The following is a 20104-nucleotide window of genomic DNA, read 5'->3' on the forward strand; positions in this document are numbered from 1 at the left end:
ATGGTGGTAGTCGACAGACATGACTCTCGCCGCCCCCAAAAACAGTGCCGCCCGGGCAGACCAACATCCCCCCACTCCACCCAGCTACGCCACTTGAAGTGTTAAATACCTCAATGTTGATTACATTTCAGCAGGTCAAACCTGCCAAAATTAGATGGGGGAAAAACATGTGGTATTTATCATATTATGGGGATTTGGTTCATTAAACACGAAAATCGGCATGTTATTCCCTACTATGGGCCGGATTACGATCTGCTAGTAATATTCTGCCGCATGTGTAAAGAAAATACTGTTTCCACACAGGTGGGAATTACGAGTTTGAAGGTATCAGATGCGTTGAATAACTCAAGCTTCGTTAAATTTCGCCAGATCAAACCTGTCGAAATTTAGGTCCTGATTACGAATAGACCGGTAAATTCCGACTCATGTGTAAACCCCTGTTTATACAAGAGGCCCGAATTTTGAGTTTGGCTGTATTTAACGCATCCAATAATCAGGGCCAGTCCTAGCCATGGGCGGTATGGGCAGCTGCCCAGGGCCTCGTGCTCAGGGGGGCCCCGCCGCCAGCCCAGCAGTTGCGGGCAGAGGGAATAACATGACAGCCATTAAATAGCCCTAGTGTTGCTAAATGGCATGAATGAATAACTGACTGTCACAAATTTAGGATCATCGTCACTTCCAACTCAGGCTGTAACTCGCACTCTGCCTACCAGGATGGGGCCCCACACAATGGCAACACCCCACCAGTCCTTGTGTACCCCTGCTGATCAAAGTGAAAGAAATATGTCTCTTTACAATTGGGCTCATGGAAGGGTGCCCCCCTCCTGGAGCCTCTAAGGGATGGCGTGGGAAGGCCTAGGGGAGGGAGACACCTCTCGGGCTGCCCATTCAGAGACTCCGCAGGGTGCCCATTGTCGGCACTTTAACCCATATAGTTTTAACTCAGCCCCCAAGCAATTCTCACACCTTCAGTCTGAAATGGGCTGTACAAGAGGCAGGGCTGGTCCTAGAACTTCTGGGGCCCCGGGCGAAAGGGAAGATGTGAGGCCCCCCTAATTTCTATGTAACATCCAGTCGCGGCCGGCATGCTGCACGGGTGGGGGGTCTCATAGGGGTTCGGCGCGGGGGGTAATTAAAAAAATAAATAAACTTACCTCCCCAGGTCTCGTAGTCGTCTCAGCTCCTGTTCTGCTCTCCTGCTTTCCTGCCTCTGGCAGGAACAGGAAGCAGGCAGCCTCCTTTCCCTAAGCCAATCACAAGGCTGCAATGGCAGCATTGTGATTGGTCGATACGCCGACCAGCCAGGCGCCTATGGGAGGCCTTTTTCTCCATGTAGGGTGCAGTGCCCATGACTGGTTTGGTCGGCCCAGAGGGCCGACCAAACAGTCAGCGCCCTTAGCAGTGGGCAAGGGACTCCTCCCCTGCCCTAAAGCAGACCCGCCCACCCCCAACCAAACACTTCTGCTTTCTTGCAGTGCGAGAAGCAGAAACATAAAATGGGAGTTTTAGAATTTTGTGTTTCTGCTTCTCGCACTGTGAGAAAGCAGTAGGGCGACACTCCTCCGCCCGAGTGGAGGAGCCGCCCTTGGTAACATCACAAGAAGTGACATCACTGAAATTGGCATCTCAGCACAATTGATCTTATTTGGCATCCCGAAGAGACCTAACTTGGATACCAGTAACATGGACAAAAAGATCAATATACATATAAAATAAGTCCATATATTTTAAAACTGTATTAAATGGATTACATTTGTCACATTGGATGGAAAAGCTAGGTGCAGTTCTCACAAAAATGTATATTATTTACTCCTCGTTAACTGATTGTTTCCAGATGAGTGCAAGATTCAATTTCCAGTTCTGCCTCATAAAGGGGGGAGATCCTGTTGAGGTAATGAGGGGCGGGATCATTCAAAATATAAAATGACACAAGAGAAAATCTCTCACACCATGGAAATAATTGCAAATTTGAAAAGGCTCCCTTATCTTTCTGTGCCATTATTGTGCTACCTTAGGATGACATTAATACTTCTTAATTTGTTTTAACATAAATCCTCTCACCAGTATCCCGCATACACATGCTAAGAGGTGTAGGACAATCTTTTTTGTGTGTGGGATCTTTACTCGCCAGAATTGTGTTAAGTGCAAAAACACAACGCCTAGTACAAAATTACAAGACACCATTGCAAACAAATAATGATTGTACATAAATAAAAAAAGACTTGAAACAACCAAGACCACTGCTAAATCATACATTGACTTGAAGGTAAGCTTCAGATTCAAGGGGTTGTCAAATCAACGTTTTTGATTTGGTGGTAGAACTGTAGGAAGTAGAAGTGGCCGCCTTTAGCGCTGGTGGAGCCCTGTGCGACAATGTTGGTGACCCTCAATGACTCTGCCATGGATTGCCTCACTACCACCCTTTAACATTGCCACCCTTTAACAGTGCCACTCAAGTCTCCATAACCACACTCTCTCTCAGATACATTTAATTTAATTTACAGAGCCGCTGATACCAGTGTAGGGTTTCAGAGAACTTTATATCACACATTACATGGAGACAATCAATCCTACGTGTGTAAATCACAATAGGTAATGTTACATAAGACAAAGGACTAGGAGTCACATTACAATCATACTAGTAGGCAGTATGGTGCATTCGTGATTGATCAGGAAAAACACAAACTCTGAATTTAGAATGTACTACCATGGTTCAGGGTTCTATTTAATAACTAGAATTGATTTCTGTCTTTTTGCAACATTGGGATACTCAAAGACTGGGGAAAAAACCATAACGCTGTAATTTATACCTTGTAGTTTGCATGCAGCTCTTATGACAGTTAATAGCTCATTGTTCAATGTTAGGATTTTGACTTATAAACTGCAAGTAACAATAGCATCTCTCTGACAAAAGCAGTAACCCATTGGCCTATTTAAATTATGTGGATATACAGCCTTATTCATGAAGGCTAAATCGGCTCTCAAAGGGCCGGATTCTGAGAATCCGGCCCTTTGCGAGTGCGATTTTTGCATTTGGGATTCAGCATCCCAAATGCAAAAATCGGTAATTGCAAAATCGCTAAATTGCGAGGAATTACATTTAAGGAATCTCTATTTGAGATTCCTTAAATGCAATTCATAAAGCATTTGAAAATTGCGAAAATGCAATTTTGGGCCGCTATTTACCGAGAGGGCAGACCTCTCGATAAATAGCAAAAACTTAGAAAAATGCTTTTAAAAGCATTTTTCTAAGTTGCATGTTGCACACACACATGTCCTTTGGACATGTGTGTGCGCAACACCTGTTTCAATTTGCATTTAAGGGGTGCTACAGGGTGTCCTTTGGACACCCCTGGCACCCTTTAAATCGCTATCTTATTTGCGAGTAGCAAATTGCTAATCGCAAATAAGGAATACTCCCCATGCATTCCTATGGGCCTTTTGGCCCATAGGAATGCATGGGGAGTTATTCCTTATTTGCGATTAGCAATTTGCTACTCGCAAATAAGGAATCAGTGGGAATCGCAATTAATATTGCGATTCCTACATGATTACCGTTTTGCAAGTCTCAAATAGCGATTCCTTATGATTCGTTATTTGAGCCTCGCAAAACGGCCCGATCATGAATCAGGCTGTTAGTGATCTGCATGGTACATTTTCTTTGCAGCAGGCACATTAACCCTCTGCGCTACCTTTTAAAGAAGTCAAAACTTCCACTTGACAAAACTCCATCTCTCTCTAGGAAGAACGTTAATCATCGGAGTATTCATGACAATTTTATTGTGGCCAAAATTGTTGAAGGCCAGGAAGAAGGCAACAAGTGCTTTTAGAAACATAATATACTCACAAACATGACTCCCCCACCCGAAGTCAGCACTCAGTGCGATCTCATAGGTCGAACCGCCCTAGAGCCTTCCTGCTCAAGGGTCCTATGACCTCAATGCCAGTCACTAGGGTGTGCTGCTTCGAAGGCCTGCCCAAAAGACTCAAGTTGAGCTTCAATAAGGGTTGTAATGGACAGGCCTTCAAGTTTAACCCACACTTGCCACCGCTATGGTCCACCTGCTGGTGCTCAGACACCATTCTTCTAAAGTCTTTCGGGGCCTACTAAATGTGCTCTCTTGGGAGAGTGGTCTGGTGGACTGGTCATGAAGGTTGAACCTGGTTCCCCAGTTCCAAATTTGGCCGCTCTGACCATAGTGCCACATCCTCTCCCTCACTGAACACCATACTGCCCCACTGGGAGAAACTTACATTTTGAACCTTTTATTTCTCTCCATCCCAATGCTGCAGGTTGGAAGAGAAAAATGTCAGAAAAAAAGACGACCTTTCCAGCAACTGTTTTTATTTTTTGGATTCATTTCACTTGAGAACAAATAAAGTAGTACTGGCTACAAGGCCCAGGGAAAGGGGCCCCCACACCTGGACCTTGCAGCTTTCTATAGTGCTTAGAGGCCCAGGGAAAGGGGGCCCCCACATCTGGACCTTGCAGCTTTCTATAGTGCTTAGAGGCCCAGGGAAAGGGGGCCCCCACACCTGGACCTTGCAGCTTTCTATAGTGCTTAGAGGCCCAGGGAAAGGGGGCCCCCACATCTGGACCTTGCAGCTTTCTATAGTGCTTAGAGGCCCAGGGAAAGGGGGCCCCCACACCTGGACCTTGCAGCTTTCTATAGTGCTTAGAGGCCCAGAGAAAGGGGGCCCCCACATCTGTACCTTGCAGCTTTCTATGGTGCTTAGAGGCACAGGGAAAGGGGCCCCCCTCCCCTGGGCCTTTGAAGCAGTGAGTCAATTCGTAAAACATTGCCCTAGCACTGGCAGTTCTACATACATTAAGTTAACAAAAGCCAGTTGATCTGGCTGCTCCTCCTCCCCTCACCCACCTCCCTTACCTGAGTCCGGCTGGTCCTGAAAACAAAGGGGGCCTTCTGTAACCTGGCAACAAAATGCAGACAGGGAATGGCCGGTACTTAACAGAGGTGCTGCTCCGCCCCTGACACTGTGATGCTGGCTGGCTGCTCTGCCTTCCCCCCACCCCTGCACCCCCAGGAATGCCAACACGCCGTGATCAGCAAGGTCGACTCCAGACCATGTGTATTGTATTGTGATTGTGCGGGGAGGGGGCCCAGCAGGAGCAGATGGGCAATCTGTGAAAGTGTGGCCTTTCACAGTGAAGCGGTGGTGGCCCCCTGTCTTGCAGCCGAGCGCGAGGCCCTGGGCAGCTGCACACACTGCCCTTGCCTAGCGCCGGCCCTGACAAGAGGTGTTTGGGGTGGCTTAGAGGAGGATCTGGGGCCCAGATGGAGTCTGCACAAAGCAGCTTCCCGAGATCAGAAGGTGTCACTTATGTAAATTTCAGGGGCCTCGCACATTCCCTTTTGCCCAGGGCCTCAAAAATCCTAGGACCGGCCCTGCCAATAATTATCCGATACGTTAAATACCTGTCGTTATACTTCGGCCGGCCAAACACGCTGAAATTTAACAGGGGAAATTGTACGGTATTTACCTTACCACGTGGATTTTGGTGCATTAAACACCAAAATCAGCAAGTTATTTCCCTCGGACTCATGATAGGTGCTATTTATAGTACTCGATAAATAACGTACCCCGTGGTATTGTTATTTATAAGGGGAAATAAATAACGCCTTGACTTGTATAACTCGTAATAGGTGTTATTTATCGAACCCGATAGATAACGTATCTCATGGTATTGTAATGTGTCAGGTGCGATAAATAGCAATTAAACTCACAATCGGGCCCTTAATATTTGCGAGCATTAACTTAAGGATTTTTACAGGTCATGCGCTTTGTTAAAATTCTTAAGATTTCTCATGGCCATTGGGTGACATCTACTGGCTTTAAGTGGTAACAAGGAATACAATGTATTTTCTAAGTACATTAAAAAGCCATTTTTACAATGTAATTAAGAAAACAAGTTTCGTGTATTTTGTCAAATCATGTGATCAGTGTCACATGACAAGCGGGATGTGGAGTTCTTGTAATTGCTTGGATTTTTTTGTGAGTGGAATTAAGCATGCTTGACAGTTACCCAAAATGCTTCGAAAGTTTGCATATTTTAGTGCTGAAAGTGGCTTTTGCTTGATGGATATCATATTTCACCACCAAAAGAGGCTTTGCAGTTTATACTTGAAAGATCACTGCACTACATTTTTAAAATATTTTTAACATGCAATTTGAACTGCATTTGAAGAAAGGTTTTCCCAGCGGTGGTTGCGTTGTTCATTTACAATCAATGAGCATACATGAATTAACACAGTCAGTCAGCCTGAAAATGCGGCGTGTATCCTGCTTTTTTGGATCTACCTTGAACACCTGTGCTTTAAAATGTCTCCTTATTGAGGTCCTTCGTAACATGTTAAAAGTCCTTCGCAAGGCTCGGGGTTTAGCACGTGCACTGCCCACCTCCGCTGCTCTCCAGGAAAGGTGTTCATTGGACAAGGAAGTAACAGGGTATGATAATGTTAATGTATATTTGTAGAGAGCACTGATGCATCGGCTTCTTAGTGAAGGAGGAAATAATTAATCATAGGACCGAGACACCAAAGATGCTTTACAGCAGCCAAGTCTCGAGGATTGTTCTGAATTTGAAAGGAGAAGATTGGACTCTCCTGAAACGAAGGAAAAGAATTCCGCAGACGGATCATGCAACTGAGACTGCCAATTGAAAAAATTGACATACGCTTACATTTTATTTACTGGTAAACCCTGTTTCCTTTCACAAAATAACTTCGTATTACATCGTTTTTTCTCTAAGTGTACATTGTAAGACAACTAAATCAATTTGGCAAAGGTAAGCTAACTAAAACTTACATTTAAGAAAGGCACTTTGTGCAATTACGTTTCTTTTAAACAATTGTGATACTTATATAAATAAATGTGCATTACAGTCAATTAGCACATTAGCATGTCTGGGAACTAACAAGTAATACTAAACAATCTAAATCCATTCCACCAATGCCTCTGTGCATGGTTCTGTGTAACCCTTCTATCCAAACTAAAGTACTACTCACCATATTTCCCTGAATTTCTTATGTTTTTCAAAATATAATTTAAAATTACAAAAAATGTAATCTGTGTGTTTTATCAATTATACTTCCAGGTCTTTTTTATAGGAATTTATTATTGACTGTTTTATTGTGAAAATGCACTTTCTTTGCTAGGATAAAAACAGGCATTTTTATCTTATAAACCTACCCCATGTAATAGTTGTATGTGTATTTTAAATATGTTTGTGTATTTATGTGTTTAGAGTTCATTGCAAATTCAAAGCAATGTCTACGTTGTTGAAAATCAGAAAGAAATGAGTTGTTGCAGCCTCTTTAGTGTGTTCAAGATAAAATGGCAGTGGTGGCCAACTTCACACTTTTAATCAGTCAGCTTAATAACCAAAGAATGGTTAATGTAGAATGCGGAAATTGTCAGAGACTAACAAGGGGGTACTGGAAGGTGTGAGATATCAGGACCTGTTTGCAATGTCCCCCCCCCCTCCCCCCACCCCCCACTTTTTGCCTCCATTTTGACTACAAGGTGCTGGTTTTCTGAATCAGACTGTGCCCTGGGCTTTGCTAACGAGACCCAGGACCTATGCTTCATTAAAAAAGTACATGGTTTTTTGGTATAAATACAGTTGGCAATGACATACCCTGTAAGTCCCTAGAATATAATAGGGCAGGGGGATTCAAAATACCTATAAGTCCTTAGTATATAATAAGACCGGGAGGTTTAGAGTCCCAGTAGATAGATGTCCTACACTGGAGTGTGCACTACTGTGGTGCCTTGCAGGCTGCTTTTAAATTGAAATTATATACAAATTTGACTTTGGATTTAAAGGTACTCCCCAAATATTAATCTATTTTATCTTCACATATGACATCCCTTAGGTCTCCCCGGGGTGCTCCAGGGGTAGGGTGCTTTGCCACTATAAGCAGGGACATTATAAAAGATGTTTATAAGCCCCGGTAAGGGAAAAACTGACCAATTACATTTTCTCCAATATAGAGAACAGCCACATAGGCTAACATTGCAATATTTTATTTTAGTATAAATATTGACAGGAGCCACCTAAAAATATACTTCTAGGTATCTAATTAATACATAAGATGAATCCAAAAACTTGCCACTGTTAGATTTATAATAACTATGACAACAAATATGTTGTTAAACTTTCTTTTCTGTGAGCAAAAATCCAGCGTTTTAGCTGCTCTCTCCTGATTGGCCAAACTCTGCCCATGTTGCTCTAATGAGGTGTGAAAAGTCCTGCTAGCGAAACAATGGGTTTCCTGTGGGTGCAGAAGTACAAGATGCAAGGCAGATGTCAGGTACCAGGTGAGGGGTAGCCAAACTAGTCTTCAAAGGGAGAATGACACTTTAGGACTGCACGGGAGATCCTGTCACCAAACCACAGAGGAGCCTCTGTAATTAGATTAGGGAGAGGGTTGGGAAGGGAGTGTTTAGGAAAATTAGCCACATTAGTAGGTTGGTTTGGCCTGATCCAGCTCCTCTGGAGAGACTTTCTCCATTTTGTATTTTGAGAGAATAGTGCTTTCTAGGACAAGAATATGCCACACTTTGGAGGAAGTGGCCATACACCTGGGTGGCACCCTCCATCCCATTAGTCAGGGTTGACCCCCTGCTTGACGCCCAGAAATACTAGATAAATATGAAAGAACTGCATAGCTCCTCAGATCTACTGCCTGAAACTACAAGGAAAAAAAGGACTGTCCTGCTGGAATCCTGATTTGCACCCAAAGGACTGCACTCTGAAGGACTGCCCCTGCTGCACAAGCTGGTACTATTGCCCTGAAGACTTTGCCTTGCTATAAGAAGGATCAAGGAGTGGACTCCCTGCAAGCTGCAGGTTAACAGAGCCCACCTGCATCATCTCTACCAAGAGTCCTCAACCTGGAGTGCGTCCAGTGGATCTTTAAGGATTTAGCCAGGTATATTGTGGGAATTGTAGTCCAGACATTCCATGAACCATATAGGAGGTTCTAGGCTCTTGGATTTGGGTTTTGGATTCTTTGAACCCTCACGAGGAGCTTCAGGAAGACATTCCAGACGTTTGGAGCAACTTCTGGAAAGAAGCTCCATAAGGTGACTGATTTGACATCCATAGTCATGCAGGCTATCTTTAACAGCGACAAGACCTGGATTTAAGGTTCCTACTGCTGAAAGCTCTGGAGCAGGATATGATTGGTGTCCGTAACGATGTTACATAGGAATGCCAGCTGAAGGGCATCGCTGGATGTTGAGAGAAAATCCTCCAGAACAGCTTCTAAGTCCGAAGGTAAATTTTAACCGAGGCCTCCCGCTTAGTGTTTCCAACCAGGGGTTTATCGCAGTCTGCCTCAATCTTTGACTTTGTCATGGTCAAGTGCGACCAGATGTCTCAAAGTGGGGCTATATGTTTTTAAGCACTACAAAGGTTTTGTTCTTTAAAACATGGTATCTCTGGCTCCCTACATTGGACTTTTGTTATATGGTATCTTTTTGTTCATAAAAATATAATCTATTTTTATAAATTGGAGTTGGATTTTTATTGTGTGTTGTGTCTTTCTTATGTAATGTATTTGTGTTTTTAAATGCTTTACACTCCTGTCTCCTAAGTTATGCCTGCCTCCTCGTTGACAGCTACCTAGTGTAGTATTGGGGTTCCCAAGGCCTACATGCTCCGTAGATAACCCACTTACATTCAAGAACTATTGGCACGGAAACTGTAAAATTCAAAGAACAAGTTTATTAAGACCCCATGAGGTGGTGGTACATTCCTACAGCACCCTTCGGTAATGCAAGAAGTATCACACCGAACATCGGTGTGACTCGGTCTTTTATACAATTTACAGGTAATAAAAGATAGGCGGCACAAAGTTACAAGGCATTATTTTAGCAAATTTGAGTTTCAACGTAGCATTGTACCGCTCAACTAGACCTGCCGACTGAGGGTGGAACACAGCATGAAACTTCTGCTGAATCCCTAACCCCTTCAGTACATACTCCACAATCTTCCCAACAAAATGAGGCTCATTATCGCTCCACAAAAATTTGCAAACTCCAAAGCGAGGGAAAAACTCCTTAAGCAACACCTTAGCCGTTGTTAGAGCTGTATTGTCTTTCGTGGGGAAGGCCTCAACCCATTTGCTAAAAGCACATACCACCACTAAGACGTACTTCAGATTGTTGCAACGCTCAAGCTGGATATAATCCATTTGGAGTACCTCGAATGGTGCGGAAGGTGGAACGAACCCTCTTTTCGGAGTATGGGTCCCCTTTCCAGGATTGTGTTGCAAACATACCAGGCAGGTCTGCACTACTCTCTTGGCAGTATTAGCAATCTCGGAATGTTCCCAAACTCGTGTTAGCAGTCGAGTGATTGCAAGAGCTCCCACATGCGCCAACCCATGTGCCATCTGAACCATCGCTTGCAAGTAAGCTGCAGGCAATTTCCATTTCTCCATGTCCTTGCTTCTCCAACAACCTTCATCATCTAGCACTCCATCTGCTGCCCATTCCGCAAGTTCTGATTCAGTAGCTGATTTCTGAATGTCTAAAATTTCTGCTCTAGCATCGCTCCATCGCTCAGCCTGTGATTGTGTCACATACATGGGGGAGTCAGTTCGAGACATAGCCGTTTGTCTCGCTATGCTGTCTGCGAAGGCATTTCCCTGACCCACCTTATCAATGACCTTTTTATGGGCGCTACATTTTATTATCGCTACTTTCTTTGGACAAAGCAACGCGTTTAGGAGATCACGCACTAATTCTCCGTGCATAATGTGTACTCCGTGAGAAGTCAAAAACCCACGCTCTCTCCAGAGTAGCCCGAAGTCATGTGCTACTCCGAAGGCGTACCGGCTGTCCGTGTATATGTTCACACATAGGCCAGCACTCAACTCGCAGGCTCTTGTTAAAGCTATCAGCTCTGCTGCCTGAGCCGATTTCTGGGGTATCCGTGCTGTTTCTACCACCGTTTTAAGTGTCGTGATCGCATAGGCTGCGGAAGTCGTACCATCTGGCAGCCTCAAACACGATCCATCAACCCACAGTTCCCCATCCACATCTGGAAGTGGCATATCCTGTAAGTCGACACGACCCTTTGTCTGTTCCTCGGTCAGGAAAACACAGTCATGATGTTTTTCTTCCTGGCCCTCCTCGACCGGATAGGGCAATAAAGTGGCAGGGTTCAGGGTAGCACATCTTTTCAGTGTGATATGTTGCGCCAAAAGTGCAAGCTCATATCCTGTCAAACGAGCACTCGTGAGATATTGGGTCTTTGTTTGATTTAACAGAGCATCCACTGCATGGGGAACCAGCACCAACAATTTGTGCGATAACACTATTCCCTCACTCTGCCGTATGGCTACTGCTGTTGCTGCAACTGCTCGAAAACACCCAGGTAACCCTCGTGCTACAGGATCAAGAATGGCAGAGAAATACGCACAGGGCCTCTGCTTATCCCCGTGTGCTTGCACCAGCACTGACAACGCGCACCCATCTTTCTCGTGCACTTACAATGTGAAAATCTTCGTGTAATCTGGTGTACCTAATACGGGGGCAGAGCAGAGGGCCTGTCTCAATTGTTCAAAAGCATTTTGACATTCATCTGTCCATTCAAGGGGCATTGGTGTAGCTTTGGACAGTAATGCTAGCAAGGGTTTTATTATGTGCGAAAACCCCATGATCCACTGCCTACAAAAGGACGTTAACCCTATGAAGGCGCGTACATCTCTCTGTGTGCGGGGGACTGGTGTATCTAAAATCGCCTGAATTCGATCTGATGTTAATGCACGCCCCTCCTTAGACAAAAGATGACCGAGGTAGGTCACCTTGGGTCTACAGTATTGGAGCTTTTTCTTAGAAACCTTGTGATTATTCTGTGCCAGAAAAGAAAGCAACGCAATCGTACTCTCCTCACATTGTGCATAAGAATCTGCAGCAAGCAGAAGGTCATCCACGTATTGGATAAGGACAACCCCAGACTGTAACTCAAAGGAATCAAGCTGTCTTTTCAGAGCCTGGCTGTAGATACTTGGGCTCTCAGTGTAACCTTGAGGAACACGACAAAATCTATACGATTTATTATTTAACGTGAAGCCAAACAAATATCTGCTATCAGGATGGACAGGGATGGAAAAGAACGCGTTTTTCAAATCAATTACACTAAAGGTCATGGCCGTTGGTGGCACCAATGTAAGCAAGGTCGTAATGTCGGACACCACCGGGTATTGAGGAATGACAATTTTGTTAATCTCTCTCAAGTCAATAATAAACCGATAGACTTTGTCGTCAGTATCTCTCTTAAGGATCGGAAGAATAGGGCTGTTACAAACATTATAAGGAACCTCCTCCACCACTCCTGCAGTTATCAAATCTTGGACAATATGTGTCAGGGCAATTTCACCTTCCCTCGAAATCTTATACTGTGGTACCCGTGGCAGAGAGGCCCCCTCCTTAACAGTAATATGAATAGGTGGAATACGCATCTCTCCGACATCCGTATCCGAGGTCGCCCATAACGTGTGTGGGAGAGAGGCCATAGCTGGAATGTCTAGTATAGTGCAAAATCTGTCTGAGTCAGGATCATTGTCATTCAGGATGACCCGCACTCCCTCAGGAGCGCACCGTATCGTTGCTCGAAAATATTTAAGCAAATCAATATCCAGGATATTATCTGGTGTATGGGGCGATAACAAAAATTGGCCAAAACTAAAAAATTTGTCAATACAAAGTGCAAGGGGTTTTGACAATGGGCTAGGGGAGGGTGTGCCATCGAACCCTACACATGTTATCATTTCGCCAGACAGGGGAGTCCTCGGAACCAAGTTTTTTGACAAAGCGCTATGAGTAGCTCCTGTGTCGACTAGAAATTGATCAGTAGAACCCAAAATGCCCGCTGTTACATATGGACTCTTCTGATCTACCGGCACTTCAATTGATTCCGCACCCCATCCTACGCAGTCCTATGCATGCACATAATCCTGGTGCTCCGCATGCTCACCCTCCGATATCTGGTATTGGTTTCGTCTATCAAAAGTATTTCGTTCATCCTGGCCACGGCCCCTCTCCTCAGCCCTTCCACGATCACTTCCACCACCTCTTACTCCCGTATAACTTCCTCTCGACCTACCACCTCCACGACCACGCTGACTACGTTGTTCACGAAGTACCGGACAATCATCAGCCCAATGCCCAAACTCTTTACAGTACGCACATTGATCCTCCGCTATATCCGTATGACCGTACGACGTGTTTCCTCCACCTCGCCTACCTCTATCACTCCCTCTACCCTGTGTTCCCCGAACCTGCACCAACATCACCTTCGTTTTCAATTCTTTCGCCTTTTTATCAATACTTTCTTTAGTCTCCAACTCCTGCCGCTCATAATACTGAGCCATAGTTAACAAAGACGCAGGGGTCACCGTGGCCCAGGAACTTTCACTCGCTTTCAATCGCTTTGCAATCTCCGGTAGGAGATTAGCTACATACTTATCTACAAACAAATGTCTACCTGTATCCTCCGTCAAAGATTGACCACTGTAATCATGAAACGCCTCTTCGAAGCGCGTAAAGAAATCTGAAACCGTTTCATCTGGCTTTTGTTTGCACGAAGCTAACATAGTCCAATTGATCTTTTTAGAAGGCACAAGCGTTTTTAATTTATTTAAAATAGCCGCCGGGAGATCCAAGATCAACTGGCAAGGCTTACATGCCGGTTCCCTGTCTAAATCGACTGCCGTTATTTCTTTCCAAGTTCCCCCAAGTATCGTTTCATCATTATTTTTACGAATCTGTCTCCACATATCTGGCGGAAGAATTAACCCAAAAAACAGATCTATGTCAACAAGAGTCATCACACAAGACGAAATAGCCCCTTCCACCCCTTCATAGAATGCCGCTGGATTTTTACGAAGATCAGGTAAAGAATTTTTCAATGCCATAACATCTGCTCTGTTCCAAGGCGTATATACCCAATTATATACAAAATATCCCTTGGCATCCTTCGACAATTTATCATCATCTGTACCTTCCCCTTTAGGTGGAACATACAAGGGTGCGGCTTCACGCATAGGCATAACATGCAATGCAGAACTCTTATCTGAACCCCGGAGAGAACACTCCTTAGACTGCCCATTAGACTCCGGCCCGGACTCCTTATTCTTTTTCCGCTCGTCCCGCAATCTGGTAGTCTCATCTCGCAGCTGGATCAGTTGCTTGTAAAGGGCATCAACATCTGCAAGATCAAATAAACCTTTATCCAGATTCTCACGGTGAACTGACACAGCTTTATCTTCTAACGTATCTGAAAACTGACGATATGCGGTAACAACTTCATCTGCCAAATTAGCCAGAAAATACAATAATTCTTGATCTGTCCAATTACCCCTTTCCGCAACAACGTCAGATTGAGAATCAAAATTCGTATTCACTTTACGAGCCCAACTACGTAAATGTGCGGATCTCTCCGCAGAAAACCTGAGACCAGATACACCCTTCTTTCCCGGCTTATCCTGTCCTTCATTCTCCGAATCTGCAGCTGGAGCCGTAGGCGAAACGTACGGAGGCGGCGACCGATCTAGCAATGAAAAATCATCAATTTCATTATTAAGGACAGGATAAAGCGGTCGACGAATAGGGAATTGACCAGTCGTTTGCAATTTACGTTCCCGCTCCTCTCTCTCTCTCTTCTCCTGTGCCTCCTTTTCCTCAAGCTGTAAAGCCTTATCCCGAGCAGCCTTGCGCTGCTCTTTGTCCGCCAAGGCAACTTCACGTTTCATTCGTTCGCGCACCGCTTTCTCCCACATTCGCACACAATCAAACATGTTTTGTCTAGACCTTCGTTGAAACAAACATTGCTCCACAAACTGGACTTTACGTAAATCGAACGACCCATGTAGAGGCCATTGCAATTCAGGATCTGACTTTGTATACTTATGCCATAATTTACTGTACATTATAGGGGAAGGCCAAATTTAATGTACATATCACGATTTGGTGTTCCTTCTGGGGGAGCCGGCTGTGCTTCCGCTAACCTAATTGTGGTACCATTTCCAAGACAGCACATCCCTCGGAGTGTGCTTAAAACAGGCATGTTCAAAAAGTATCACGAAAGCGTGACACCGTATAAAATGGCACTTACAGTACTTCACACAAATGTGCCGCTCGAAGGAAAGAAACAAAATTAGAGAAACATCTCTACATGCCTGCCTATGTGAAGTGCACTACACATATAGATTCAAAGGTCACAAATTCACAAACGTTAGCTAACTCAAATCAAAATCATAGATCATAGAACTCCGGCAAGCGTCCGAAGACTACCTTACCGATCACAAATCATAGGACTTCAGTAAGCGTCCACAGACTACCTTACCGATCACAAATCTTACCCAAAATCTCAAATGTCCAGATTCCAACTGCCAAGGTCTTGTAATCGAATCAGCCAAACGGCACTTTCCCAGCAACGCAGATGATCGAAAACTCAGTCGGAGACCGGCGCCACCTGGAAGGTCAGATCAGAAGGAAAGGAAGAAACACCGGGGGTGCCAAGACTCGGGTCACTCGGTGGCAGCGTACGCGTCCATGGCGAGTTTCCAGACCTTCGTCACGACCTCTCCTTCGGGCATCCGAGTCGCCGATGAGTCCCTTCGTGGTCGCCAATTTGTAGTATTGGGGTTCCCAAGGCCTACATGCTCCGTAGATAACCCACTTACATTCAAGAACTGTTGGCACGGAAACTGTAAAATTCATAGAACAAGTTTATTAGGACCCCATGGGGTGGTGGTACATTCCTACAGCACCCTTCGGTAATGCAAGAAGTATCACACCGAACATCGGTGTGACTCGGTCTTTTATACAATTTACAGGTAATAAAAGATAGGCGGCACAAAGTTACAAGGCATTATGTACATATATGGTCATTTTCTGGAACACAGCCAGCTTATTGGAGGGTTACAACCCCGCTGGTCAGTTTGGCGGCACATTCCTAAGGGGTGACTGGTCAGTGGGGACTGCGCATGTACAGGCTTGACCAGTGCTAAAAATAGCCTGTTGCTGGGCAAACTCAAGTGGTCAGTGGTACGGACAACGGACTAACGGGCACGCTAGCCACGAGGCCGCTTATGGCCTAAGATGGCCGCCGTAACATCCAAAATGGTGTTTTCGTGTATAGCCAAGTTAAGCGGGAAAACGTGCAGTTCAGCTAAGCGCTAACACGGCCATGGTCGATTACAACACTAGGGTGGAGCAAGTAAATAGTTTATTGAGACCTTGACTGACCCTTTTATTGTGTTTGTGGCCTTATTACTAGTAGTAAGTCACTACTTATCACTACAAATAATGCACTTTCCAACAGAAAGATAATACCCATCGCCTGTTGCCACTGGCTAATGCTTCCTTGTGCCAAACTGTGATTCAAATTATATTCACCCTGCAGTAGTTTCTAGTTTTCCACCCTTGTCCAGCCAGTTATAGCATAATGGTTAGTTTAAGCCCAAAAGGTGCATCCTGATTGAGCATTTCTAAATAATTTTCCTGATTTTAACATAGAGGTGATTATTCATGGCACCAGAAATAAGCTTGTGTCACTGCAGTAGGGCTCCATTTACCTCCCAAAATTGTATCAGGTCTCACTTTAATAGCCCACCGATTTACTGAGAATCACATCATGTTTATATTTCTGATAAACTGAAGGTGGACTCAAGTTTAAGTGCTTTAAAATGTTACCAATCGGATCTTTTGTTATTACTGTCTTCCCACAAGGTGTTCTGCTATGGAGTTGTGATTATTTTGGCAAATATGGCTAATCTTGCAAGTACCGCACTGACAATTACCATTCAGAAAGACTGGATTGTGGTTATCACTGGGGACAACAGAGGACAACTGGCTGGTAAGTCACTAGCATTACACACTGCTTTTCTTGAATTCCGCACTACTACAAAAGGAAGCCTGTTTGGTATGATGAACCTGGTGGCACAATCACTCACTTCCAGAACAGGATGTTACTGAGGGTCAGACACCTTCATGTCAGTCTGATTGTTATGTGAACGTTGAATGCACACAATTACATTTGTATCTAAATTGAGGTGTTATAGTTGTATACTTGATGTAAATTTTAATGCCCCCCCAAACTAACTACATATTTTTCCCTCAATTCTTGTTGCCAAGTTGTGTCAGCAGAGTACAACAATTTTTGTTTGATGAAAGATACAGAGCATTTGATCACCATCGTCTTCCAGAAATTAGTGTATCTACCATTTCCCTTTCACTCAAACCAATTTTGGGGGTGGGTTAGCTACTTCCCGGCCCCAAAAATTGATTTATTCGTGCACTTGACAGGAACAAATCTCCAAACCATTTTAGGGTGGAACACTACTTGCAATAAATGTATTTATAGTCACAACATTTTTGCTGTTCACCACCTTTTTACATATCCCTCACCCTGGAGCTCTGCCATATTGGTAAAATGTAAGTGTGAGTAAATAAGGTAATGACAGGCAGAACACACCATGTATGATTTTGTGAAATAAGAATGCTCATTAAAATAATTTTACCAATTGATTTCAGAATAAGTCTTAATGCAAAAAATAACTTAAATTATCATACTAAAGAAGTCAAATTCTTAAAGTTCAAATAAGTTATTAGTAAAATTCATAATTCCTAATTGTAATGATGCAAATAATCTATTTCACTTGTAGTGAACAAACAGAAAACTAAATCCGGTACAATCAGTTTCGCTAAATTACAGGCAAATAACAGACCATGCACAAATCATCCAAATTAAAAGGAAATTAAATGATTCAAAAGTTAAATAATAACTCTCATGACTATACAAGGTAGTACACTGCCCTACAGGAATGGGATATTGCACGTGTTCATACTTCTATTCGAACATCTACATTATATGGAGGTGCACAGATAGCTGGGGAATGTAGTTAATGTGTGGGGTTTTTGTTTTGCAGCTTTTATGTAGCGTAAACTTGTCCTGAATATACTGGAATGCTGTACATGAGCACCAGTTACATTACTCAAGGACACATTTATTTATTTTTTAGGCACAGGTAGATTAAGTGATTTGTCCAGAATCACAGGATGTTGTGCTGCTGCCGTTGAGACTAGAGCCTGGTTCAGTAGTTCCAAAGTTGGCAACTCTGGCTGTAACGCTACATACTCTCCCATGATGTAATTATATTATATTAAATCTATACTGTTAATAGAACAATAGAAGAGAAATGGGAGGAGAGATATAGTGCGACAAAAGTAAAATCGTATAAACTTACATCACACCTGTAACAATGTGTCAAGTACATTATATACTGGAGTATACAATGACAATGTGAGAAGTAAGCAAGGCAAAATAAAATGTGAAATGGAGGAATGTTCTGCAGTTATCAACAGATAGAGTGACATAAACTCTATTTTATCTTCATTCCGGCCCTAGCTGTTTATGGTAACATCGATAATCACAAGTTACAGCGTTAGGCTCATATTAGACTAGTTTGTAAGATAACCTTTGTGCGTACTGTATAGTAAGGTTAAAATGTTGGCGAAATACTTTTGCCACATAATACATTGTAATGTTGTAAACATGATGCCACTTTCTAACATTGTCATGACCTCATAAGTTACATAAATGTAATTACAATTTAATACAATAGAATGTCATAATTACCAGAGGTAGAACATGATGATCAATAATGCAAATAACTATACTTAATTTACCAGAAATAAATCGGACAAACAGGGAATCCCAACAGCATGGTTTACCCAGGGTATAGGATTGTCATTTTTAGCTGGTTAATATTATCGACATAGCTTGTTTAAGACATTTTTGTCTTTACCTCCTAGGAATGAATGCAACTGTAAGAAGAATGGACCAAGTCATCAATATCTTTGCACCTCTTTCTGTCGGCCAGGTCATGACCTGGGCGTCCAATGTCATTGGTTGTGGTTTCATCCTAGGATGGAATGTGGTCTCTCTTCTGGTGGAGTTTATATTTTTGGCCAGAGTCTATCAAATGGTTCCTCAGTTGGCTGTAAAGGCTTCACACTCTATAGGGGAGCATTATATAGAAAGGCAGCTGGAACACATCAATATGCAAGGTAAGGCGTGTTTGATAGGAAATTAAAGTATCATACAACTGAAAGTGTTTTCCAACTTTGCTTTGGGTGGCATGACAATATTGTTAGAGGTCAAGAAGTTGTTCTATGCTACTGCTCATTCATGGCCAGATCCACAAAGTTATTTGCCCACCTAAGTTATGCATTATTGTTGGCAATCTCTCATTTTGTTGTCAGTCTTCTGATGTTTTTGACTTCTGGACAACTAGTATTTTAATTTCTGAGCAGCCGGGGCCTATACATTACCTGGCGTATTAGACCCTCTGGCGTCAAGGGAGTCTCCTTGATGATGTAGGCAGGAATTTCTTTGCGTGAAGAAAGGGTCTGCTGTTCTCCTTTTCCATTTCTGAGAACAGCATGGCCGCTGGAACAGAAGTGCTATGAAAGCAAATTGGAAAAGAAACTTAATTTCATTGGTTAGAAAAATAATTTACAGTAAAAAAAACTATTTGGTGAAAGGCAGACCAAGGAGAAGATACCCCAATTTTCAGAACCAGCAGTGCAAGGTAGGTGACGTCAGGCTTCCAACCAGCAAAAGCCAGTCAAGAAGAACAGAGACACCCCCAAGTGAAAGGCCCCTGACACTTGGTAAGTGAGATCCCTAGAGGGCCTGTACTGTGGCATCAGGCAACCTGCTGCAGGAACGCAGGAGGATGCTCTCTATCTGACTGCCTTTGGCAGGGAACTGATGCCTGGCTGTCTCCACTTTCTGATCAGTAACTCGGAAATGGCCAGGTCCTGCTTGCTGACGTGTGCCCAATTCAGAGACAGGAGTGTAATATTTAGTAAGTTAGTTGTAAAATGTGCACCAAATTTTGCACCAGCTGCACAAGGATCAAATATCATAAGTAAGCTCGAAAGAGATGTTTTTCAACACTGTTTTAGATATTAATGTAGCACGCATAATAGCACATGTTGATTCAACAGGATGTAAGATTGTGTTCAAACAAAAATGAAATGTTATTTGTAATTAAAT

At 43.5% G+C, this 20104-nt stretch overlaps 1 protein-coding gene across 1 annotated transcript in view; it reads left to right on the forward strand.

The window, feature by feature from the left end:
* LOC147688866 (ferroportin-like) overlaps nt 1-20104 on the forward strand; it is a 230718-nt gene that overhangs the window by 152191 nt on the left and 58423 nt on the right. Inside the window, exons 5-6 of the mRNA XM_086939832.1 lie at nt 16771-16897; nt 18856-19110. Coding sequence (XP_086795958.1) covers nt 16771-16897; nt 18856-19110 — 382 coding nt within the window. The remainder of the gene's footprint in view (nt 1-16770; nt 16898-18855; nt 19111-20104) is intronic.

The sequence above is a fragment of the Lissotriton vulgaris genome, chromosome 10 (genome assembly GCF_964263255.1).
Source record: "Lissotriton vulgaris chromosome 10, aLisVul1.2, whole genome shotgun sequence".
In the NCBI taxonomy this organism is placed as follows: domain Eukaryota; kingdom Metazoa; phylum Chordata; class Amphibia; order Caudata; family Salamandridae; genus Lissotriton; species Lissotriton vulgaris.